General features: G+C 39.8%; 1 protein-coding gene across 4 annotated transcripts in view; it reads left to right on the top strand.

Moving 5' to 3' along the window:
• The window catches only part of LOC139136693 (uncharacterized), a 46,109-nt gene extending 25,392 nt beyond the window's left edge, over positions 1-20,717 (top strand). The window contains exons 1-3 of one of the 4 annotated variants that reach the window (XM_070704484.1): positions 6,241-6,366; positions 6,842-7,025; positions 19,121-20,717. In XM_070704484.1, coding sequence (XP_070560585.1) covers positions 6,957-7,025; positions 19,121-20,170 — 1,119 coding nt within the window. In that variant the 5' untranslated portion in view covers positions 6,241-6,366; positions 6,842-6,956 and the 3' untranslated portion in view covers positions 20,171-20,717. Of the gene's footprint in view, positions 1-6,240; positions 6,548-6,841; positions 7,026-19,120 lie in introns of those variants that run through there. The other 3 variants (XM_070704482.1, XM_070704483.1, XM_070704481.1) reach the window with 3 other exon arrangements.
• Positions 20,718-21,122: the final 405 nt, after the last annotated feature.

Here is a 21,122-nt window from a genome sequence, read left to right as displayed (position 1 = left end):
ACCAATAAACGAAAGTGAAAAGTAATTTAGCCGCTGATTATATTCAGCTCTCTAATAAACGCAGGTAGTTTTTTTTTATTTTGTTTACACTTAGATCAGTGAGAATGATATCTTTTTCATGAACGGGACTAACTGATAGAGCGTAGCGAACGTTTTTGAACAAGAAACTCTCAACTTTAACAATGTGATGTATTTGTGGAGACAGTCCATGCCAGTTCGAATTTGATTTTGTTTCCCCGGTCAGTCTGTAGCTATCCAACAACAGGCAGATAATCCACTAGATTTCTCCCTATTTGCCATAGAAAAAAAAGCGGACAATACTACAAAATCATTGCAAATCTGATAAGTTAGTATGAAATGGACATACACGCTGTGTGTTCCCCGCATCCTGGATCGCGTTGCCATACCAACTGATACAGGCAGTGTCGCCTTGATGTCTTGCATGAAGAAAGCCGATGCCGGCTAGAATATTTTTAAGAAAAATCCGAAGCTTTTAGAATTTTTTTGTATTATTTCCTGCAAGGCTGATCATGGTCATGTTAAACATAAGACTGGATCTATGGTACAGCGAAGTCTGCGAACAAAGTAACCCCGATGTAGACACAGTATTACCGATATTCTGGGGAGATCGACCGCTATTTTTAAGAACCGCGGTACCACACAACAGCTATGCTATCCATCTCTTTATCAATGTTGACGAAGAGATATTTCAGAGTAGGCAGGGATGATGAAAAATTGGCAGTGACCATCTTTTCGTTGTTTGACACAGATACATCAACGGCGGTCGAGCAAGTTGAATAATAAGGTCAACATTTCTTGTAATCCGACGGACTTTATGTCATCGAGAGGGCAATTTTCCTCCTAACACGCCGAATTTAATATATACAGACAATACTTTTTTACTGTCCATGTCATTAAAGTCTGCGAAATTTGTCATGACGTTTCAGAACGCTTTTGAGTGGAACATAGACGGTTCTTTTCTTTCAACATGATTTCAATTTTTGTTGTTTTTTTATGGAGAACTATAGAGTGAATTGGATTCAGCATGACGTAATCTGTGTTCACGGTGTGTCACTTTCAGTGATAAATTAATCTCGAATGGACCGCTCATATCATATTCACAAATTGTTTATGAAAATATGAACATTCCGACGATGTAATTTTCCCATCAGAGTACTTAATCATTTGTTATATGATGGGAGATATCGTAATTTGTTTCGTAAACTTAAAATTTCCACACTAATGAAGGAACAATTAATGAACATAGCATTAATGATTTCCAGTTTCTACGCGGATAGTGTGAAATCCAATCAACAGAAGAATTAACAAAAGTGAATGACAAACAAGTGTGAAATTTTTTTTCATACGGCCGGATATAGGAGGCCAACTGCGGCTTAACCGAAAGTTGTCGCCCAACATCACTGCATGTAGTTACTCACGAGTTGCTCCCAGACCAACTGAGTTTTCGCGATAACAGGATGGAACAGCCCCAGAGAACGCACACATTCAAGCTGGAGAGAGCAAACGCACTGTTGTCGGTACTGAGTCCCGGCGTCGCACTGGGAAAACGCAGGGTTAATGGAAAATTGACCTTACCTTCTGAAAATCACGGATATAGTGGGATACCGCACGTTACCGCGACATAAAAGGCTTACCCAAACACTAAGTAACACCCTTTCTCTATTCTAAGATTAAATAGACTTTGATTTACCGTCAGATTTCTAATATTCATACACATTCACGGAAAATGAGTTTGTATTGTGAACATTGGAGGGCTATTGCGTTACACTTCGGAATGAATTTTATCAATAAATCTACAGATTAGACCCGTATTTAAAATTGGTGTAGCGCATGCGCAAAACCGCTGTGTCTATTTCCAGGCGTTGATATTTCACAGAGCTTTAGATAGTAATAACCTTTGTGTTTGACCATGAAGGTACCTCAGTAATGAGACTTTCTTTTTGGTAAACAGTAAAGTGGCATCTGTACTGCCGAATCGCTCCTACAACTTGTGTTCGTCGCTGATGATGGCTTTTAACTTCCCCGCGCCTTTGTTATCATCATAGGCCTAGGCCTACTGTCTTTTTTCAATGCACGGCTGTACAAGCTTTGTCCGGCCAATGTTTTTCTGATTAACGAAGTGTTAGAGAAGGAAAGGACTTCACTGATTGGAAGAAAAGTTCCTAGCTTTGATTCCTTTCAGAGTTGTAAGAAGGCAAACATGAGTTAGAGTTTCAGTCCTAGCTTTGGTACGATGTTAGATGGCGTGTTCGAACGGCTGTTCAAGCCAAGAGCCAGATAGAAATAGACTGATGGACACAATGATGGAAATAGATAAATGATACAAGTGACATTTTTCGATCAGGGGTAGAACTAATTCGCAGTTTTATTTACTTTCCTGAAATTAGCTTTATGAGAGAGAGAGAGAGAGAGAGAGAGAGAGAGAGAGAGAGAGAGAGAGAGAGAGAGAGAGAGAGAGAGAGAGAGAGAGAGAGAGGAGAGAGAGAGAGAGAGAGAGAGAGAGAGAGAGAGAGAGAGAGAGAGAGAGAGAGAGAGAGAGAGAGAGAACGGTACCAGGGACACAGAAAGATGGAACTTAGGAGGAATAGTTTTAAAACCTACGAATGCCTTGCTCGCCAAGCCACGGAACAGAATCATATATAGAAAAACGATAATACCTATGATATAAACACTGAAGGAAATTTAAATGTACATTTTCGATTTTTCCCCCATAACTGTCCCTATTAGCAATTTAGAGCTTTACTTGTATGTACAACCGTCCGTAGCAAGTACCCCTCGCAGATTATGTAACTAGGCCTTGTTCCATAGCAACAGTCTTCTTCACAACGCCTCTTTACCGTCGCTAAGCACAGCATACCATCCGATGAAGAAAAAATAAAATGGAAGTATTGATACAGTCTGTACTTGAGTCAGCATTTTACTGGTTCTGTATTTATCATAGAGTAATTACTCAGATTAGAGTTTGCTAACATGAAGATATATTTCCCCATTCAAAATCGAGGCGACGAGTTCTTGTAATACATTTCGTGTAAAAACTGAGTACATTTCCCTCGACAGCCTCAGCTTGAAAATGCTTTTCCTGATATCCAAAAATATCCGTACTTTGGAGAGCAACTGCGGAAATATTTTTAGGATAGGTGATTCTTTAGGACAATATAACGTTGAAGAGGTTGGTAAATGTGAGTGTTTCAACCTCTCTCAGGGACTGATGGACATTTCCAGCGTTTATAATCTTTCATATGACTGACGGACTGGTTTACCTTCAGCGTTCACTCTATAGCACGGGTTCGCGAGTCGTTGAAACCGCGCACTGGCTCTGCGTTTCTCTGCGTACGGTAGTAAATTTCGCGCGTTTGAAGGAAGCGCGGGTCGATGCTCCGGCGCGAGTCGGGCACTCGCGTTAGAGAAGTTCCCAGTGATATTCCAGGTACTCGCACGCAGGGAGAACTGTCACAGGATATTATATCATATAACACAACATCAATTCATATGACCATCTTGATTGCTTGTTTGATTAGTGGCATGGCTTTGTTAAATTATCGAACGCAAGACTGTGATCATTCATCATTTATTGTAGGTAACCTTATCATTCATATCTTGGCCCCAAGTTGTCGCAAGACGGTAAAAAATGTAATAACAACACTACCTCAATCAAGCTTCGTTCAGGCTCGTAAAAAGAAATGTCCTACGATGGAATATTTTTGCATATTTTTTATTCACGTTGAACACAGACAACAGTTTTTTTCTCCTTGTCTGTGCGTTGAATAATACAATATTGTCGTTACACAATTGTCGCCATAACAACAAGAGATGATAGTCCTAATGTAAATTCTGTGAATATGACACCGATATTATCAGGCCCTTAGTGTGTGCCAAATCAAATATTAACAAACCCCGCAGATCAATTTCTTCCTTTGCGCCATTATACTCGTATTTCCAGGTGATTGGTTCAAATTAAACTATCGAAACTGATCGAAGTCATGCAGACGCGATCACCCCAGCCGCATATCAGAAAGGGCGTTGTTATTTGTAAAACGGTATGGAATACTTAATAAGAGTAATTTCCGGGTTGATAGTAATAATGATTTCGGTTGAGAAACCGAACGCGAGGTGAGAGGGGTTGCACTACTATACCAGAGTATGATGAGTGTACATCATCGTGTGGGCGTGAGATTTCCATCGCGCTGATGGCATCACACACACAAAAAGGATCATAAAAAACTACCTGGCTTCGAAAATCTGTCTCATCTAGTTGTTTTATTTTAACGCTAATGACTTTCGAGACAAGAGTTGAAGTATCTATGTAACGTCGTTGCTCGATAAGTCGATTTTGGCATAATTTTCGACTGAGGGATCCACCCTCGTATTTTGTATTCATCCGCGCTTGTCACCATATCATGAGGATCCACCCGTTATGCATACAGCAGCCCTCTTCGCGGAACGATACATCGATTTTTTTAATCTATGTACCTGCAGAATTAATATGTTTATGGGCGGTGGACATAGCTTGTATTACTATTATTCTTTTCAGTCCCTTTTTAGTTGACTTTGATTGGCATTTTGATCACGTGTTCAAACGACGTACACATTGCGCGCATGCCCTGAGCACGGCTTCTCAAGACGTCTCTTTCGAGATCTTGCGTGACAAGGATGACTGTGTCCTCCCGGATCCGTTACTCGGTGCAAACACAGTAGTGCAAATCGTAACCCGTAGTTCAGTCCAACAGTCAGGGCTCTCAAATAAACATAACTTGGTAATACGGTGGTTTTTCTTCCTTTTCAAAACCAAAGAGCTGGCTTCGGTAAGGCAAATCGTGCGGGTAGACTTCCCGTGTGATCCCGAGTCTATGTGGATATTCACAAGGGAAGTTAGTAGACCCTGAAATGCGTTCCATTTCTTTCTTATACAATATAAATTATTTTTTCCAAAGGAAAGGGAAAAGTCAGGAAATCCCTTCGCATGTTTTCATAATTCGTACGTGTTCGTCAGTCAAATGAACCCTCTCCTGATTTTCACGTCTTTTACAGAACTGCTATTTTTCCAATTCCTGAGATCACTGTCATGTCATTTTTGACTATCGTTTTCTTCAACGGAAGCCGCTAAGAATCCTGTTTTCCGTGGCGGTAAATTATTTTTTCCCTTTTATCATTTCCGACTATGGGCCGACTTTTTGTAAGTGGCTTTATGTATTTTAATCACACGTGCACTTCAACGAACAAAGCTGTTATTGGGATACCGATGAAATTGTAGCTAGTGTCACGCCTACAGGTGAGTTAAACTTGACAGTTCAGCTTATTTCCGAAAAAAATGACGACTGGGCTTTTGATCAATCCAAGACAACGTGAGAAGAGATTCTGCTAAATTGCAGTTCGCCGAAAACTGACTTGACACCCCCATCCCTCCCCGAATAATTCGCGACGATGATATCTGTCGGAGTATCAGGGTTTTGATGTTCGTTGTGAAGAAGATGCTTCGTTGAAAATTTTGACAGTTGTGGGATAGGGGTTAAGCCTTGCTAGAATTTGAACTACCCATACTTATTTCATATTAGCTTTGAACATGAACTACAGAGATAACGTCAAGGTAGTATCCTATAGTTCATCCACAGGTCTCATGTACAAAATAGTTCCTTCAAACTGAAGAGAATTTCTTTTAAAGTCGTCACTATCAGTGAGCATCTAATTACAAGCTTATAGAACTGTTATCCTCGCGGAGTGATACATTATTAATTTTCGAAATTGACAAATAGAAGGTTTGTATTAAAACAGAAAAAAATACAAGATCTGTTAATATTCTACAAAACCCTCGAAGTTTTATTAACTGACCAATATTTAATTGACATTGCTAATAGGATTTATTTCTCAATGGTTTCTAAAGTCTAATCCGCTTTTCTTTGGTTTACCGTAATCGCGAAATTGGAAACTTGCGGAGTATAATTTTCGTGTGTCTGTTAATTCAGCTGCCGGCCCAGCAGCTCCGGTCGGGCCGTACTTCGAAGAAATCTGAATATGCTTGCTTTTCGCACAGATTACCGTCAAGTAAGTTTTGACGATGTAGATTCTGAATGTTCCGATGATATCAATATTGAAGACAACTCCAGAGCCTTTCACGATCTGGCGTTCGGTAGGCGACTTAATCAGCGGGGTGACAGATGGTATCGCCCAAATCCTTGCGCGCCAAACTTGCGCTGCAGTTGAATGTAATATGTTGATTATTTGACGCCACGCCCTGCCATGATTACTGATTTCTGAATGACGCGAGTGACAGTGTAGTGATGGAAAATCGATTTGCTGTCGTAATGGAGACCTTACTTTGCTTGATGGTGCCTTATTCGGAATAAACCTGTGAGTCATTAATGAGCGTGCGCAGTACCTGGTAACCACTCTGTGTGTGAGTGCAGAGCCAATATTAGTCGACTCTCTTTATCCTACTTCAAGACATTCTCATTCGCCGCTCAATTTCTTCAAATTTCTTTTACTCTCTGTGTCATACGCAGTTGACGGCAGCAAGACCATCGGATTCGGAGTGAGTCGCGACCATCAATTATCGTTCGAGCGCGAAAACGACGCACTTCCAGATATCTGAAAATCTTGATTTGGGCAGTCACGTCAACAACTCTCGTTTCCGCCCCCACCTCGTCCTTGTCGCTGATGACTGGACAAATTTTGCAAATTTAATTTCATAACGTAAAGACAAATCGCGAGTCTCCGAGTGTAAAGTCTTTAGGCAAACAGCGCGTTTAATTAAAGACTCACGAACAGATTATTCGAACGGCTTCGACCAATATTCACACGTGGTTTGTTTGTTCGTAATTTGCAGGCGGTTGGGTTTAAAGGGCACCGGACGTACTTGGCCAGTCACACGCATCAGTGGACCCTACACTACTGTACTTAGACGACGTCCCTTCGACGTCTACCCTTAGAGAGAGGCAACCATGAAAATTTTACTCCTGCTTTCCATAGCCTGTGCGATCCTTGTAACCAAAGCAGAAGAAGAAAAAGTGGTAAGTATGTCTGATGTTTCTTGGTCTACTTCTGTTTTTCAATTGCAACGTACCGCTGTCTAGGTTTGATGTACATGGCTTGGAATTCGGGACACGAATGTCCGATACGGCGCCAGGTACTCGCCATGTTCAGTGACAGTGTACGTCACATGGGCTATTAACGTACGGGTAAAAACCGAGGAACCGGACGGTACATAAGCATAGAAATATCGTCATAGAAACTGCGTACCGGGAGGTAAAAACGTGAAGTGAAATGTAAATCAAGGGCATCTGTGCTCTGGTCCGACTGAAATGACTTAGAGAAATTCGTTATTGTATTTTCAAAGGTCAGTCTCGCCATAATGCGAGCAGAGCTGAGACAAAGACATCGTTAAGCCGTTGATGCAATTTTTATCAGGGAATCGACACGGTTCATTTCCTTCTTTGCATTAAAGATTCGATAGAAATCGCCATTCAGTGAATAATTCCTGTATCATCACTGTAGCAGGATGAAAAGCCCTCTTTTATGGAAGCAAACATCCTTGGTCACAACAGATTATTGGTCCGTCAATTCATCGGTAACTCATCTCAGTGGATAAGACGATTCAAATACTTCTACCTATACGTGGTGTAAATTTTTGGTACAAAAGAGTATGTTTTTCATTCCAGTGTTTGTCACGGCGTTTTTCAATTCAACGGATCCACTGTAACAGAATCGCGGTGTAAGATATACATTTATAGCACGACAAGAATGGTTGTACACCATGATTACAAATTCTCTAAAAAATCACGATCTTCACAACTCATTCTGTGCATATTTGAACTAATTGATTTATTAATTTTAGATGAGATTAAAATCTTTCATACATTGTCTTTATCTCCGAGATCAGAGCAAATGATCGTGGCCCGGATGGTGTATGTAAATTGCCGCAAAAATTTGGCGTAAAAAATGCCAAGGTCCGTACTGAGTACGAGTCCTTTTATCATAACTGCGAAGTTGGCACTCAAAAAATGTTACATCACGTCTTACTTTTTCTGAGCAATCAGACGGATGGAACATCTGTATTAGAGTTCGGGATGCGTTTGAAAAAAAAATGATGGCCGACGCAGATGTTGGTGCCAATGTCGAGGACATCCGAAGATAACGGAAAACTCGTCACGTGATGTATGAGCAGCAATAGCATTGGCTGTTTCGTCGTGGCGATTTGGTTGATGTCATTGCACAGATTTAAGCAGAATGTAGGCGTTCGTCCATGAGGGACAAAAAGTTCGAGTGACGGAGATATCTTATAAATAAAATGTCCCCCTTGTGAAATGCTTTATTGGGTGTAGCATACGCAGAGCGTTTAAATACTCGTTAAAGTAGAAGGAAAAGCCACCCCGTCTGTGAAAAGTTACTTTATCAAGCTTGCCGCGCTTTTAGGAGCGGGCCGTCAGCGGTCGTCTGCTCTGAAAAGTGAACTAGATCATATTGTGTACTGCAGTAAAGATGAAAGATTTGAAGGATAAGCAGGAATTGAATCTGCCTTTTCAATAAACGACAAAGACCCAGTGAAAGCACAAATTCAAAAAAATAAATAAAACACATTTCCTTTTGCCGCGAAAGTCCGGATGAAATTGACAAGATGCTTAGAAATTTTTAGAGTCTTTTGTATCGTTCCATAAGAAAGGGTATGTATTTTAATCTGCGGTAGGCAAGATGATGGGCGTATGACAGCTAAATAGTTGAGTAAAATATATCGCGTACTGTATTCGCGTGATTTACACATGTTTTCTACTCGGAAGACCAAATACACTTGAAAAGTACGGTAAGTGCAGGCAACTGTCGTTTATAGCCGTCAATTTATCAACGCATAATGTGCTTGAGAGCGGTGAGTGACGGTGCGTAGTTTGAGTCAGGTGAAGGCAGGATGGGGGCCGGTAAGTTAACAGCAGTTAGCATCAAGTGGGTGAAAGTATAAGTGGCTGAAATGCGCGCCGGTGTCGACGACCTCGAGAGCGCTCTGTACTCTGCGCGTCGATTGAAACCACAGACGCGTCAGGTGGATGTGTATGGCTAGCAAAGAGCGCGTTCTTGATTTTTATGTGCAAGTCATGGCAGAATATTAGACTTTTTGCTCCTTCAATTACTCGCAATTACGCCTTGAAGAAAGCTTGATCACGGAAGGGCAATTTTCAGTCCCCCAGCAACAGTTTGTTAATTCTTCTAATAAAATTTTAACCCCTTTCATTTCGAGCGTGCCAAACCAAATAGAATGTCAACGTTGGTGTTTAAAAACAATATAGTGCTTTCCTTTTAACAAATCCGTTCTACAAAATTTTAAGATGTTTGTCATAAATAACCCCGTTGCTTGAATAGAATACTTAGGTGGGACATGTACTGCTCACAATGCTGTCAATTATCAGCTTTGTGTAACTCAAAAGCCTTGGTGAATATTGCCTCCGTCGACGTCGTGTCCGAAGAGTGTCATCTTTGCGGAGAAAAAAAATTCTGTGTGTTTTTCAAATTACGTGATGTTATGTGATATTTCGTCACTTAACCTTCAGTCTCGAGTGTCATCTATGAATACTAATAGACTTTGAATTGGAGATGTTTTTAAAGACAAGTTTAAGACAAATCGGGCAAAATTAAGATTGTTTGTAACTGTTGTCGCCTACAATACGTGACTAAAACTCGCGAATTTCATCAAAACATGCAAAGAACTAATATCCGTTCCAAAAAATATATATCCACTGTATAACTCCCGTTTACCAACGATTTAAAACCCTCTATTGCTAGTAAATTTCGATATAAAGCAGTATTCGACCAGAATTTGTGGGAGTGTGCGGTGCGACATCAACCTAGGGAAAATGAGCTGATAATTATGCGCCAACCTATTTTTCTCACCATGTGATCTTCCGTCATGTTCAAACTTGTCATTACGGATTAATTTTCATACTCCATTTCCAAGCCAATTTCAAAACCAATGCCCGTCGCTCGCTCCTCCCACGGAACTCGTCACTTCCGTTCCATTGTCCAACTTGTCCGGGCCCCCAAGTTACAGGGAGAAGGTTTACTTTCCATTTACAGTTGATTGTACCTTTACTCGGCAAGCTAATTGTATAGGTGCGAATATTGGCTTTATATTTGACTGTTTCAATTAAATGATCTTTGTAGCGTTAGACAATTTATCAGCCTTTGCTGACCTTACGTACTATCCTACAAAGAATGTTTTCCATCTCATGAAAACAAATTCGATTATCAGATGGCATAGTTTTTCAGAGTCTAGATACAAAGCTACTTTCATTTATCCACGATAAATTTAAGATTGAACGTTTCTTTGTAGAGCCAAAATATACTATGCTGAAAGAAGTTTGCCTGTGTCAAGAATGACTTGCATTGGGCAGTTTCTATTATTGAGATTTTTTTACTTGACTTGGAAGTTATTGCTATACCGAATAAAGCAGCGAAGGCCAATCACAATCCCAGTTTAAAAAAAGATGAAATTAACATATTCACACTGCACAAAAACAACCTCAATGCGCAAAAGGCAAAAATTAAGTAAACAACGCGTTTAGGGTAAACAATTCTGTGCGTATCATAGCAACAGCTAGCTAGCGCTGCCGTTGTAATGTCTCGGAAACATTCTTCTGGAGTGTTTGTCATCGTTCCTTGACAACGTACACGCGTATCCTGGCTAGAGACACGGGTATGACACGTGGAATTTGAAGACCGACAATTCTACGGAGTATTAAGTAATCTGAATTATTTTGCTCTCTCGTTAAAGCATTAACATGTATTTGATAGTGATAAATTTGAGCAGAGACGACGAGTAGTATCTTTAATGATGCTAAAATGATCTATGGTATGTTTCATCCGGCAAATGCCAAATATTTCGTTTGGATTTTCTTTACGCCATGGTTAAGATGGTAAGCTTATGTGCCACAAATTGATAGTGTTTCAACTTTTACTCCAACTATCCTAACAGAAACTGTGAACCATTCTCTTTCATGATGAAGAATAAAAATTGTGGGTCACCGTACAACCTTCGGTGCTCTGGAAAGTAATTACCTCAAATATATCAATATTTGAATTTCAAAATGGCTGCCAACCCTGTGTTAACTCTGTGGCGGGATAGCAAATTCGTAATTTTCACAAACAAAACGACGGTAAAAAGGTTTATTTACTACAAGAGCTTCAGATTGAGCCCGAACGAGTGGTAAATCTGAAAAGTATCGAAAAAGTTTGAGAGTCGGACCATCTGTCATTTTTTTACCGTCTTTGCCTTGAGTGTAGTACCCCGTTCTGTCGTTTTTCAAAGATTTTGTAGTTAGGAGTGTGGACCCCTGCTGCGAATATCCAAGTGCTGACTGTATTTGCACCGACGGATCACATCGCTATCCCCACATGGACATAGTCGCGCACCCCGTCAGTGGATGCGGACGTTGAGCTGTGAGCATGTTCAATGTTATCAAGAAAGGGTTGCTTGTAATGTCATGTGCAGCAATAGTGAAGCGAGTCTCCGGACATAAAAAAAGATAAATTCATATTGTGGAATAGTAAAATATTATCAATATTAATTTAGCGAAACTGTGGTCGACTGTTACACTGAAGTCCACAGACTTTACTGCGTAATCTGTAAATTACTTACTTTCAGTTTATGGAAGTTGATAATTTCCGTTTTTCTCTGTTTTTTTAAAAATTAACCCAGTTGAGGTCAGCTCGAATGTCAAACAGGAAAAGCATACATTCGGTTTCCCCTTTGAGATTCTGCCGCCGACCACTGCATAGCTCCTCAACCGTGACTATTTACTTTATCCTAAAAGTACCATCTCATAAATCACTTTAACCGCAGATAAATCCACTACAAATTTCTCCCATTTATTCTGTATTCTGTAAGTAAGGTCTTTACTCTCGTTGACCGAAAAAACCAAGAATGCCTTAACGACAAAAAGTTCAAAAACAACAAAAGTCATCAAACGATATGCGCTATTATTTTTTTAAAATGTTGATTTGCACATTTCTATCGGCATATACTGCACTGTGAAAATGCATTCACAGAATAAGTTGAACACACTAATAAATTAACAGGACACCGCTAATAGACATACCGAACCCCATTAACATCAACATTTACATGAAGAGTGAAATTCCTATTGTCCACAAATTTCTACCGATTTATAGAGTACAAAACAGCTGTATCATATCACACGTGGTTTGTTCAAACTAAGCGACGGAGAGGTACACACATAAATTTGCCCCACGAGTGATTTGATCTTTCAAGAAAACGCTGACCCCTGGACCCGCGCCTTTCCTGCATGAAAAGTAAAGCAGCTTGCACGACTTATAATCCGTTGATCTATGCTCCGCAATACGTCAGTGCAGAGATGGAGCGCGATCATCCAAGCGTCGATGCGAAACCTATTATCAGTGTATTCCATTTAAATTATTTTGGATAGATGCTTTCCCCTCCCCCCTCCCTCCACCTCTCTGTCAGTCTGTCTGCCTGTCTGTCTGTCTGTCTGTCTGTCTGTCTGTCTCTATCTCGGTCTCTCTCTGTCTCTCTTTCAGTGACAGAAAAACACTAACAGCGAACACCGTCATGCATTGCGATGGCTAAACACTATTATCTGCAGTCCAATCACGCATTTGGAGACTATAGTTATGGAAAATGTTCGGGTTGACCAAAGGATGTAAAAAACTTAACAATACAGCTACGCTAGACGCCTCTTATTGTCAGATCTACTAATCTAAAATAACCAAGATGTCTCTCTGGGAAAGAAATTAAGATCGCCTCTTTCATAGTTCTCATATTTGTCTAATTATTATATTTCTGTGTTGTCTCGTAGCGTTGAGTATGTTCCGCTTAAATCGTCAGCAGGTACAAGCAAAACACACAATTCTAATGCATCGATCAACATCTGAATGTACCCTGGCCCATAATTGATAAAATGAGTAAATACGGATATTGATTTGCATTGAAAAAAATGAACAAATATTAAGATAATTTTGACAGCCACAGAGACGGCAAACACATTTACTGTACATTACTCTTTTTTTTTACATTTTGATTTTTATTTTCTTTCTCGTAAAGGGTATACATGTCTGAAAACTACAATAGTGTGACCAAAAAAAATCACATAACTTTAAGCAAGGTTTCAATTTTCTGAGCTTGAGCTCTTTGATACAACTCGTTTCTCATAACAATTACAGAAGGAAATGACTCTTCAAGATTACAGACATGGTATTTATGTATAGACCATTTTGCTATGATAATTATAAGATTTACAATGTTTTCCAATTTCTTTGATTTGAAATAATATCCCCTGATCACATCTACAAATTTTAACTCAACTGGCATTTGTAACATCTTACTTATTACTTTCTCCGTAAAGCTCCATATATCTTTTGCGACAGTACATTCCCAAAATCTATGCTTGTAAGTGTCGTATACTTGGCAACGTTTACATAAAGGAGAATCAATTTTTTTCCAATGAAAAAGCTTAACACGTAATCTACGGATAGTAAATTTCCAGTGAAAACTGTGAAGCTTAGACTCTTGTGTAACGTTTTTTTCGAGTAACCACACTTCCTTTTCCTTGAATTGAAAATTACATTCTCTATTCCAACTTTCCATCGCATTTGACTTCATCACAAAGTCTTTAATTAATATTCTGTAAACCATTCTTGTTGAACTTTTTGAAATACCGATGGTGTTACTGAAAGAGTCATAAGCAAAAATATTTAAATCACTCATTTCTACAGACACAAAAGTTTTGTACATTGAATTCCACATAATATGTCCATTACTTGCGTCAATACTTTTCTGTCTTACAGCAAACCAAACTTTAAGGCAATCTCTACAGAAATGTGGCAACGCTCTTAAAATCTGAAAAGGATTTACTGTACATTACTGACACTGGCTAAATGGCAAGATACGACTGGAATGTCGACAACAGTTATTTCAATAATTTGTGTAGCTATCTGATATTTCGTATACATACACAAACACACCTGTATACATGCAAGACACATATTATATATATATATATATATATATATATATATATATATATATATATATATATATATATATATACATATATATATTAGATAGATAGATAGATAGATAGATAGATAGATAGATAGATAGATAGATAGATAGATAGATAGATAGATAGATAGATAGATAGATGTCCTCATGGCAAATTACAGTGCTTAGAATGCTAAAAGCAGCATTAATAATCATCATAACATAAATAACTTCAAGTAAAAGGTAATTATATCTGTTACTTTTGTTTCATGCACCAAGGAAAATTTTAGTCTGAAGATTGCTAGATGCATGAAACATTAAGTTACAGATATAATTATATAAGTACTTTGTGTGAATATATATATATATATATATATATATATATATAATATATGTATCACAAATTACTTATACTTACAGTATACGTACATACATACATACATACATACACACACACACACACACACACACTCATTTACGCGCTCGACTAGAATAAAGTTTTAAGTGAAAAGCTCTCACCACTATATCCTGACATAAATGTGTAAATTTCTGAAATGGGATCGAACAGAAAATATGAGCCAAGTTAAATAAATTTGAGAACACTCGATGCTTTTGATCTTCATTGTTATAATGTTCACAGTCAGTGGACGATAATGCGTACGGTCTCTGTAATCGAAGTGGAAATTTCAATTATCCGTGCAACATCGTCGACCGTGATCTTACGAAACCAACAGGTCACGAAGACAAATACGACAGTATTGAGAGATTCCAGGCCAAATATTGGACGCGTTTTGAAAGTCTGGCAGTGTCAACACGGTCTCGGGCGAGTGATCAAACAAGACCGCATAATATTTGATGCTGCAAGACAATATAATGTTACAAAACTAAGCCAGAAGCACTCGCCAGAATTTGCTAAACAATCTGAACCGAGCTTTCCTGGCGCGTCACTGTAGCTACATTTATCAGTCAGAGCGCGGGAGTATGGTCTCGGTCGACGCGCAGTGAACTACCGTGACGTCGATGTAAATCATGTTTGTAAAATTTCTTATTTGAAGCCCTCACTTTGGGTGCAGTATTTCATTTATCTCACGCAGATAAAGCTTTGAAGAGGACAACATCTACTTCTTGACTGAAACGCGTCCGTACCGCGAAGAGTTCCAGTTACTTATACAAGACTTTGTCTATCGAAATGGCGAAGAAGTTTAATATAAGCCTCTTTGCAGGGCAAGCCTTGAGCGAAATCCTAAAAGACCGACGGTCTGTATTATTTCAACATAGTGATGATTGTAAAAATATTTCTATCGAAGATGTATGCTTTTAGACGGACGTCGTTTGTCGACACAATCATAGCCCAAAGCTAGCATTTTAACATTGATTTCCCGTCAAGTCATACCTGCAAAGATTCTGTAAAATTGTCGCTTCGTTCAATTTCGATGTGTTGAAGACTCTGGGCGGGTAACAAGGCTGCCACGTCACAGACCAACTCCGAGAACATCACTATTTCACCTATTATGATAATGTACGACGACAAAAAGATAATTTGAAGTCGACATTGCCATTTTCACCAGCACCAATGAAATAATTTCAAGAGAACAATACTGGCTCGGTTTTATTCAAAGAAGACAAAATGCCACTGGCAACTGACATGGTGAATGTTTCATACTCAGTGAAAGTTCTTCGATGGACTCCCATTAAGTGGCTGGCAAAGCTAGATGGTATTTATTCAATGACGTGAACCGTTAACATCAATATCGCTTGCAGCAAAGGCGAGCGTGTATCGTCACGAGCGAACTGTTCTGGTCACCCCCGGGCTGGCAAACAAAGTTGGATCGTCCGAACACGTGGCAGATACGCCCACGGACAACCAGTAAATTTAATTAGTTACCGACAATGTAGAAAATGTTGAAACTTTCGCTGCTGGACTTGGCGCGCATTTACCCTTTTCTTTAGTTTCGTTGAGAAGACCACGCCTCCAGACACTCTCTGATCTGTCTCTCGGAATCAATATAGACATCAGGTGCGATACACCTTCCTTGAAATATTAGCCATGTCAGACGCTTTATGTCATCCTGATGGTCTGTCGTTACAAAGCTGCTTAGAGTAAGACAATTTTCGTTCACAAATCCCGAGTGATATAAACGTCTGCGTCCCAGGCAGTGACCGCTTTTTTTGATCGACCCTTTTTGTTGCTATATCATGGGCGTCACCGTGACGCGGAGTGTTGCGAAATTCTGATAAGGCAAAAACCACCGGAAATCGCATCATCTGCTTTCATCCGATCTAACTTCGTCGCAAAAGGGCAATTAGAAATCAGAGATTGTTTCATATATGTCAATCATAGCGATCGCTGTCCTACCTAGAAACGACTGAAAGAATCCTAAAATTTCGTTGATTATTTTTCCACAAAGTATCTTTCAGATTACGAATTATGTTCAAATGCCAAAATGGCATTACCTGTTATTTTTAAAATAGATTTCCCAGAAAGGTATTAGAACTATGTACGTACATTCTTCATATTAGACCGTAACAGCATCGTAACAAACGTCTAACTTGTAAACTGACTCGGCGTAGTGCATTTGATTTGCCACATTCTGCGAAATGACCAATCTTGTCCTACCAGCTATTAAATATTCTCGTTGACTGCACGTTTATATCAGAATAATCTACATCATGTGTTTCAAATCCCAGTTAAGCTTCGGTCACTTTGGGTGACTTCGATTAATTGAATGCGAGCTGTTAATCGACTCGGAGGTGATGTGATCATAAAGCTGAAAAGAGGCAATGTCGGTAACCTCTAGCGCCATCTTTAGTTCAGCTTCTTACCACTCGACCTTACCTTCTCTAACCTTACTCCTACCCAATTTGATTTTACCATGCTAATTTCTACATACCGGCTGAATACCGAGAAAAGCGGAGACGCGATTACAGAAGTGCGACGTCTTTCTGTCCTTGACGTATGGCAAAAACTCAGAGATAAGCAAATTAAAAGTTCTCGAGAAGGCGAAATTCACTTTAAACGATCGTGCATGTCCACCTCTCGTCAGTGCATCTGAAAAGCAGTGGCAATACCCTGTAAACTTTGATTGTATGTTGTAAACTTAAAGGAAAACGCTTTTTATATTCTATATTCCTAAACTGACTGATTAATTGTACATAACTTTCAAATGAGGACAAGGGACTAATATCAGTCAAGTTAGTCAAGCACTAATGCGAAAACCGAAGGCTGGGACTGCCGCTTTGACTAGAAGCTTCACATTTCAGATTTAATTTACATTAAGACTTTAATTTCTTTTTGAGACAAGTTCCCTCTTTGCGCTGTACATGTATACTAACAACTGCAGTAAATGAAAACAATTTACAGTTATTTGCTCTGATTGGTTCGGACGTGTCACATGTCAGTGATCAACAAATGGCGACCATGAAGTATTGGAAACTATTGTATGGTATTCCCGTTGAAATAAACCCTTTCTTTCCTGGAAATGCCGTTCGCCGGGAGAATGTTGGTTACTTTATTAACACGAAGTTATAACCGCAACGACCAAGTACTTTGCGACACCGTATAACATTTTGTTGCGCTTAAAAATTGCCCGAGAGTAAGAGTCTGGAGGCGACCAATTTGCACATCTATACATTGCCATCCCACGATATAAGAATGAACTCTTTGTTGAGGATTTTCTTACAAACGTTATTTTGCATCGACTTTCGAGTGTGAAAGGGTTGTCAAGCTCAGAAAAGTCAGAAGCCTATTTTCAATTTTCTCTTATTATTACATCGACATAAAAGAGCATGCCAGACTTAATCCAAAAGCGAGCACAAACAGTATGAGGTTTCAGTAAATGGATAGGTCGCTCGCTGATCGCAAGCTTAATTTATGTCCCCAAGTCGTTAGTGATCTCAGAGCATATAAATGGGAAAGTGTGTTCACGACTTTGTTTACACAGCTTGAAGACCGCAGAATACCTTAATCCGAAAAGGCAATTCTTTATGTTTCCTTCCATAGCGAACCCGGAGTCCGAGTCTGAAACGGTTGCTAGCGTACTTACCACGCTGCAAATACTATCAGACTTACAGAATATGCCAGTGAACATAAGTCGGATATATCAGGACATCAATTTGTAAAAAAATTGGTCGATTGAAGTTACCCATCGCTAATTTGCATACATTAATACGTGGTGAAAGAGATGTGTCAGCCATGTTTACTTTTTGAACATGGCTGACACGCAGATAGCGTGCTTGTGGACGGACAGTGGTTGACGGCGTAAATGTTTTTTGCGTGTTCCAAAGTCGAAAACCAACGATTCCTCTCTTGTATTAGATTGGCTGGAAACCAGTTTCCTTAATCGAATGTTAGGTCGCTAAGAAGATCACAAATACTTCCGTCAATGCGCATGCGGGCTGTTCCAGTCGCAACAGAACGATGACACGATGACGCCACTTCAGAAATTCGTTCGTGCAAATGAGATGCCGTTGTTGTTCAGTAAAATTCAAATATATGCTCGTTACATCGACGGATGACGCCACGTTACCACTTAAGAAATTTGTTCTTTTGTAAAAGTAAATGAGTTCTATGCCTGCACGTCCTAAGTAAGACGGAAAAAAGATATTTTCATTGGGCTATTAACACATTCCAATGTTACCATCATAGTCAGGCCATATAATGTGCATAACAAGGAGATAAAATTAAAAGGTCATAAATTTGGACATAGATTCAACACCAGAACAACAGAACCTATCATTATGCATTAAAATTCCAGTTCAAATTCTGTTGAAAATGTTGTATGTACAAGTTGCATTAATTCTCGTATGTCTCTGGTGAACTTTTCTTAACTTTGATTTTTTCAGTTAAGCGTGTATATGAATATAAATAAATGCCGCCATGTTAAACGGTGACGTTCATCTGTGAGGTGCTGTTGAGAAATAAACCGATGGATATTCCACCCCCTGGATAACTCCCGTCAATAAACGATCGCTGATGATCGGTGTCGGCGTTTCCTCTTCAGTTCGCTTGGCTGTTCTATGTAATAGTTTCTGTAAGTCCATCTTTCAAGTATCAATGTCATTGCTCTAATAACACATTTTGTGTCTCTTTCTTTTACATAACAGAAAAGAAGTCTAACAGATTCATTGAAAACCCATGTGAACAGACTCGAATCAGAACCACATCAAATAAGCAAACGACGATCACAACCATGTTTTGACTTTCAACTTGATCCTATTGGCTTTTACTGTCGAGGAACCGGCAAAAGAAAGGGATTCAACGACGACGACAAAAGGTCGAAGCCCGACTTTGGAGTCGGCGGTTTCGATGTGCTCGGTAAGAAGGCTAAGCCCGACTTTGGTGTCGGCGGTTTCGACGTTCTCGGCAAAAAGGCCAAGCCAGACTTTGGAGTCGGCGGTTTCGACGTACTAGGCAAAAAAGCTAAGCCCGATTTCGGAGTTGGCGGTTTCGATGTGCTCGGTAAGAAGGCCAAGCCAGATTTCGGCGTCGGAGGGTTCGACGTTCTCGGTAAAAAGGCCAAGCCAGACTTTGGAGTCGGCGGTTTCGATGTGCTCGGTAAGAAAGCCAAGCCAGATTTCGGCGTCGGCGGTTTCGACGTTCTCGGCAAAAAAGCTAAGCCCGATTTCGGAGTCGGCGGTTTCGATGTGCTCGGAAAGAAAGCCAAGCCAGATTTCGGCGTCGGAGGGTTCGACGTCCTCGGTAAAAAGGCCAAGCCAGATTTCGGAGTCGGTGGTTTCGACGTTCTCGGCAAAAAGGCTAAGCCCGATTTCGGAGTTGGCGGATTTGACGTCCTAGGAAAGAAAGCCAAGCCAGACTTCGGCGTCGGGGGTTTCGACGTCCTCGGCAAAAAGGCCAAGCCAGATTTCGGTGTCGGCGGTTTTGATGTGCTAGGCAAGAAAGCCAAGCCAGACTTTGGCGTGGGAGGTTTCGACGTTCTCGGTAAGAAGGCAAAACCTGACTTTGGTGTCGGCGGATTTGACGTCCTGGGAAAGAAAGCCAAGCCAGATTTCGGTGTTGGAGGGTTCGATGTGCTGGGTAAGAAGGCCAAGCCTGATTTCGGCGTTGGAGGGTTTGACGTACTCGGTAAAAAAGCCAAGCCCGACTTCGGTGTTGGTGGATTTGATGTTCTTGGCAAAAGAGAAGATGACAAATAAACACATATCCCAAGTACTGCACTTCGTATTGAAATATTCGTAAAGGCCTTTCACAAATATCCCCAAATTTTATTTTCATATCACAATGGCTTTCGTGGATAGGGTATCACGTTTTTGCAAATATATTTGAAGAACGGATTTCGTCCTAGAAATGAAATACGTACACCTTTCCAAATGACGATTGTAGGTCCAAAGTTAGATTTTTTGAGCACGAAAGTTATTTGGGGAATACAATGGACATTTGTATGTCTGAACCGGTTAACTCCCTAAACGCGAGACTGAAGGTCTGCACGTGCGCACTTGTGCTTGGAGGGGAGTTTCCGCTGATTTTTATGATTTAACGCATGCCTAATAAGGTTACAGATAGAATTTTACATGGTGTATATATTTCTGATTTTACGACAATTTCTTGATGTTTGATTTGTTCCGTTTATGTGAGAGGCTTCTATTTTGGAATGGGCATTTCAGTTGAATTCTATTACAGAGGCTTGACGTTTTGATTTTCCGTTGAAAATAAATTTTGTGTGATTTTGACATGAGCACTGCATTGTTGGTCGTCTATGAGTATTTTGTCAGCGAAAATCAGGTTTACACTTTCATAAAAAAGGTAAAGATTTTCTGCCGATTGAGCCTTTTGTCCCGCTTTTTTAAAGTTAAAAGAAATTTGGCGGCGTATGTCATTTGCATATGAAGTCACGTGACACCCGGAAAGACATCAAACCTTTTACAGTTGCTGTTTGTCTTATTGCAATGCTCATTAGTTAGAGATGCGTTTTCAGAGATCAAAGATTCGACCTTTGGGGATTTAAAAGTATTAGGAGTAAAACTAAGTCATTCTTGCGAAGAAAATTAAGTTTATCAATTACTTGTCAATCACCGCTTATATTAAGCCAATATTTCCTGGGAGTCAATCACAATTATGATAAAGTTTCAATAGAGCCGTGTTGATCTT

The sequence above is a fragment of the Ptychodera flava genome, chromosome 7 (assembly GCF_041260155.1).
Source record: "Ptychodera flava strain L36383 chromosome 7, AS_Pfla_20210202, whole genome shotgun sequence".
NCBI classification, from domain to species: Eukaryota; Metazoa; Hemichordata; class Enteropneusta; family Ptychoderidae; genus Ptychodera; species Ptychodera flava.
This window is presented reverse-complemented; position numbering and strand designations above follow the sequence as displayed.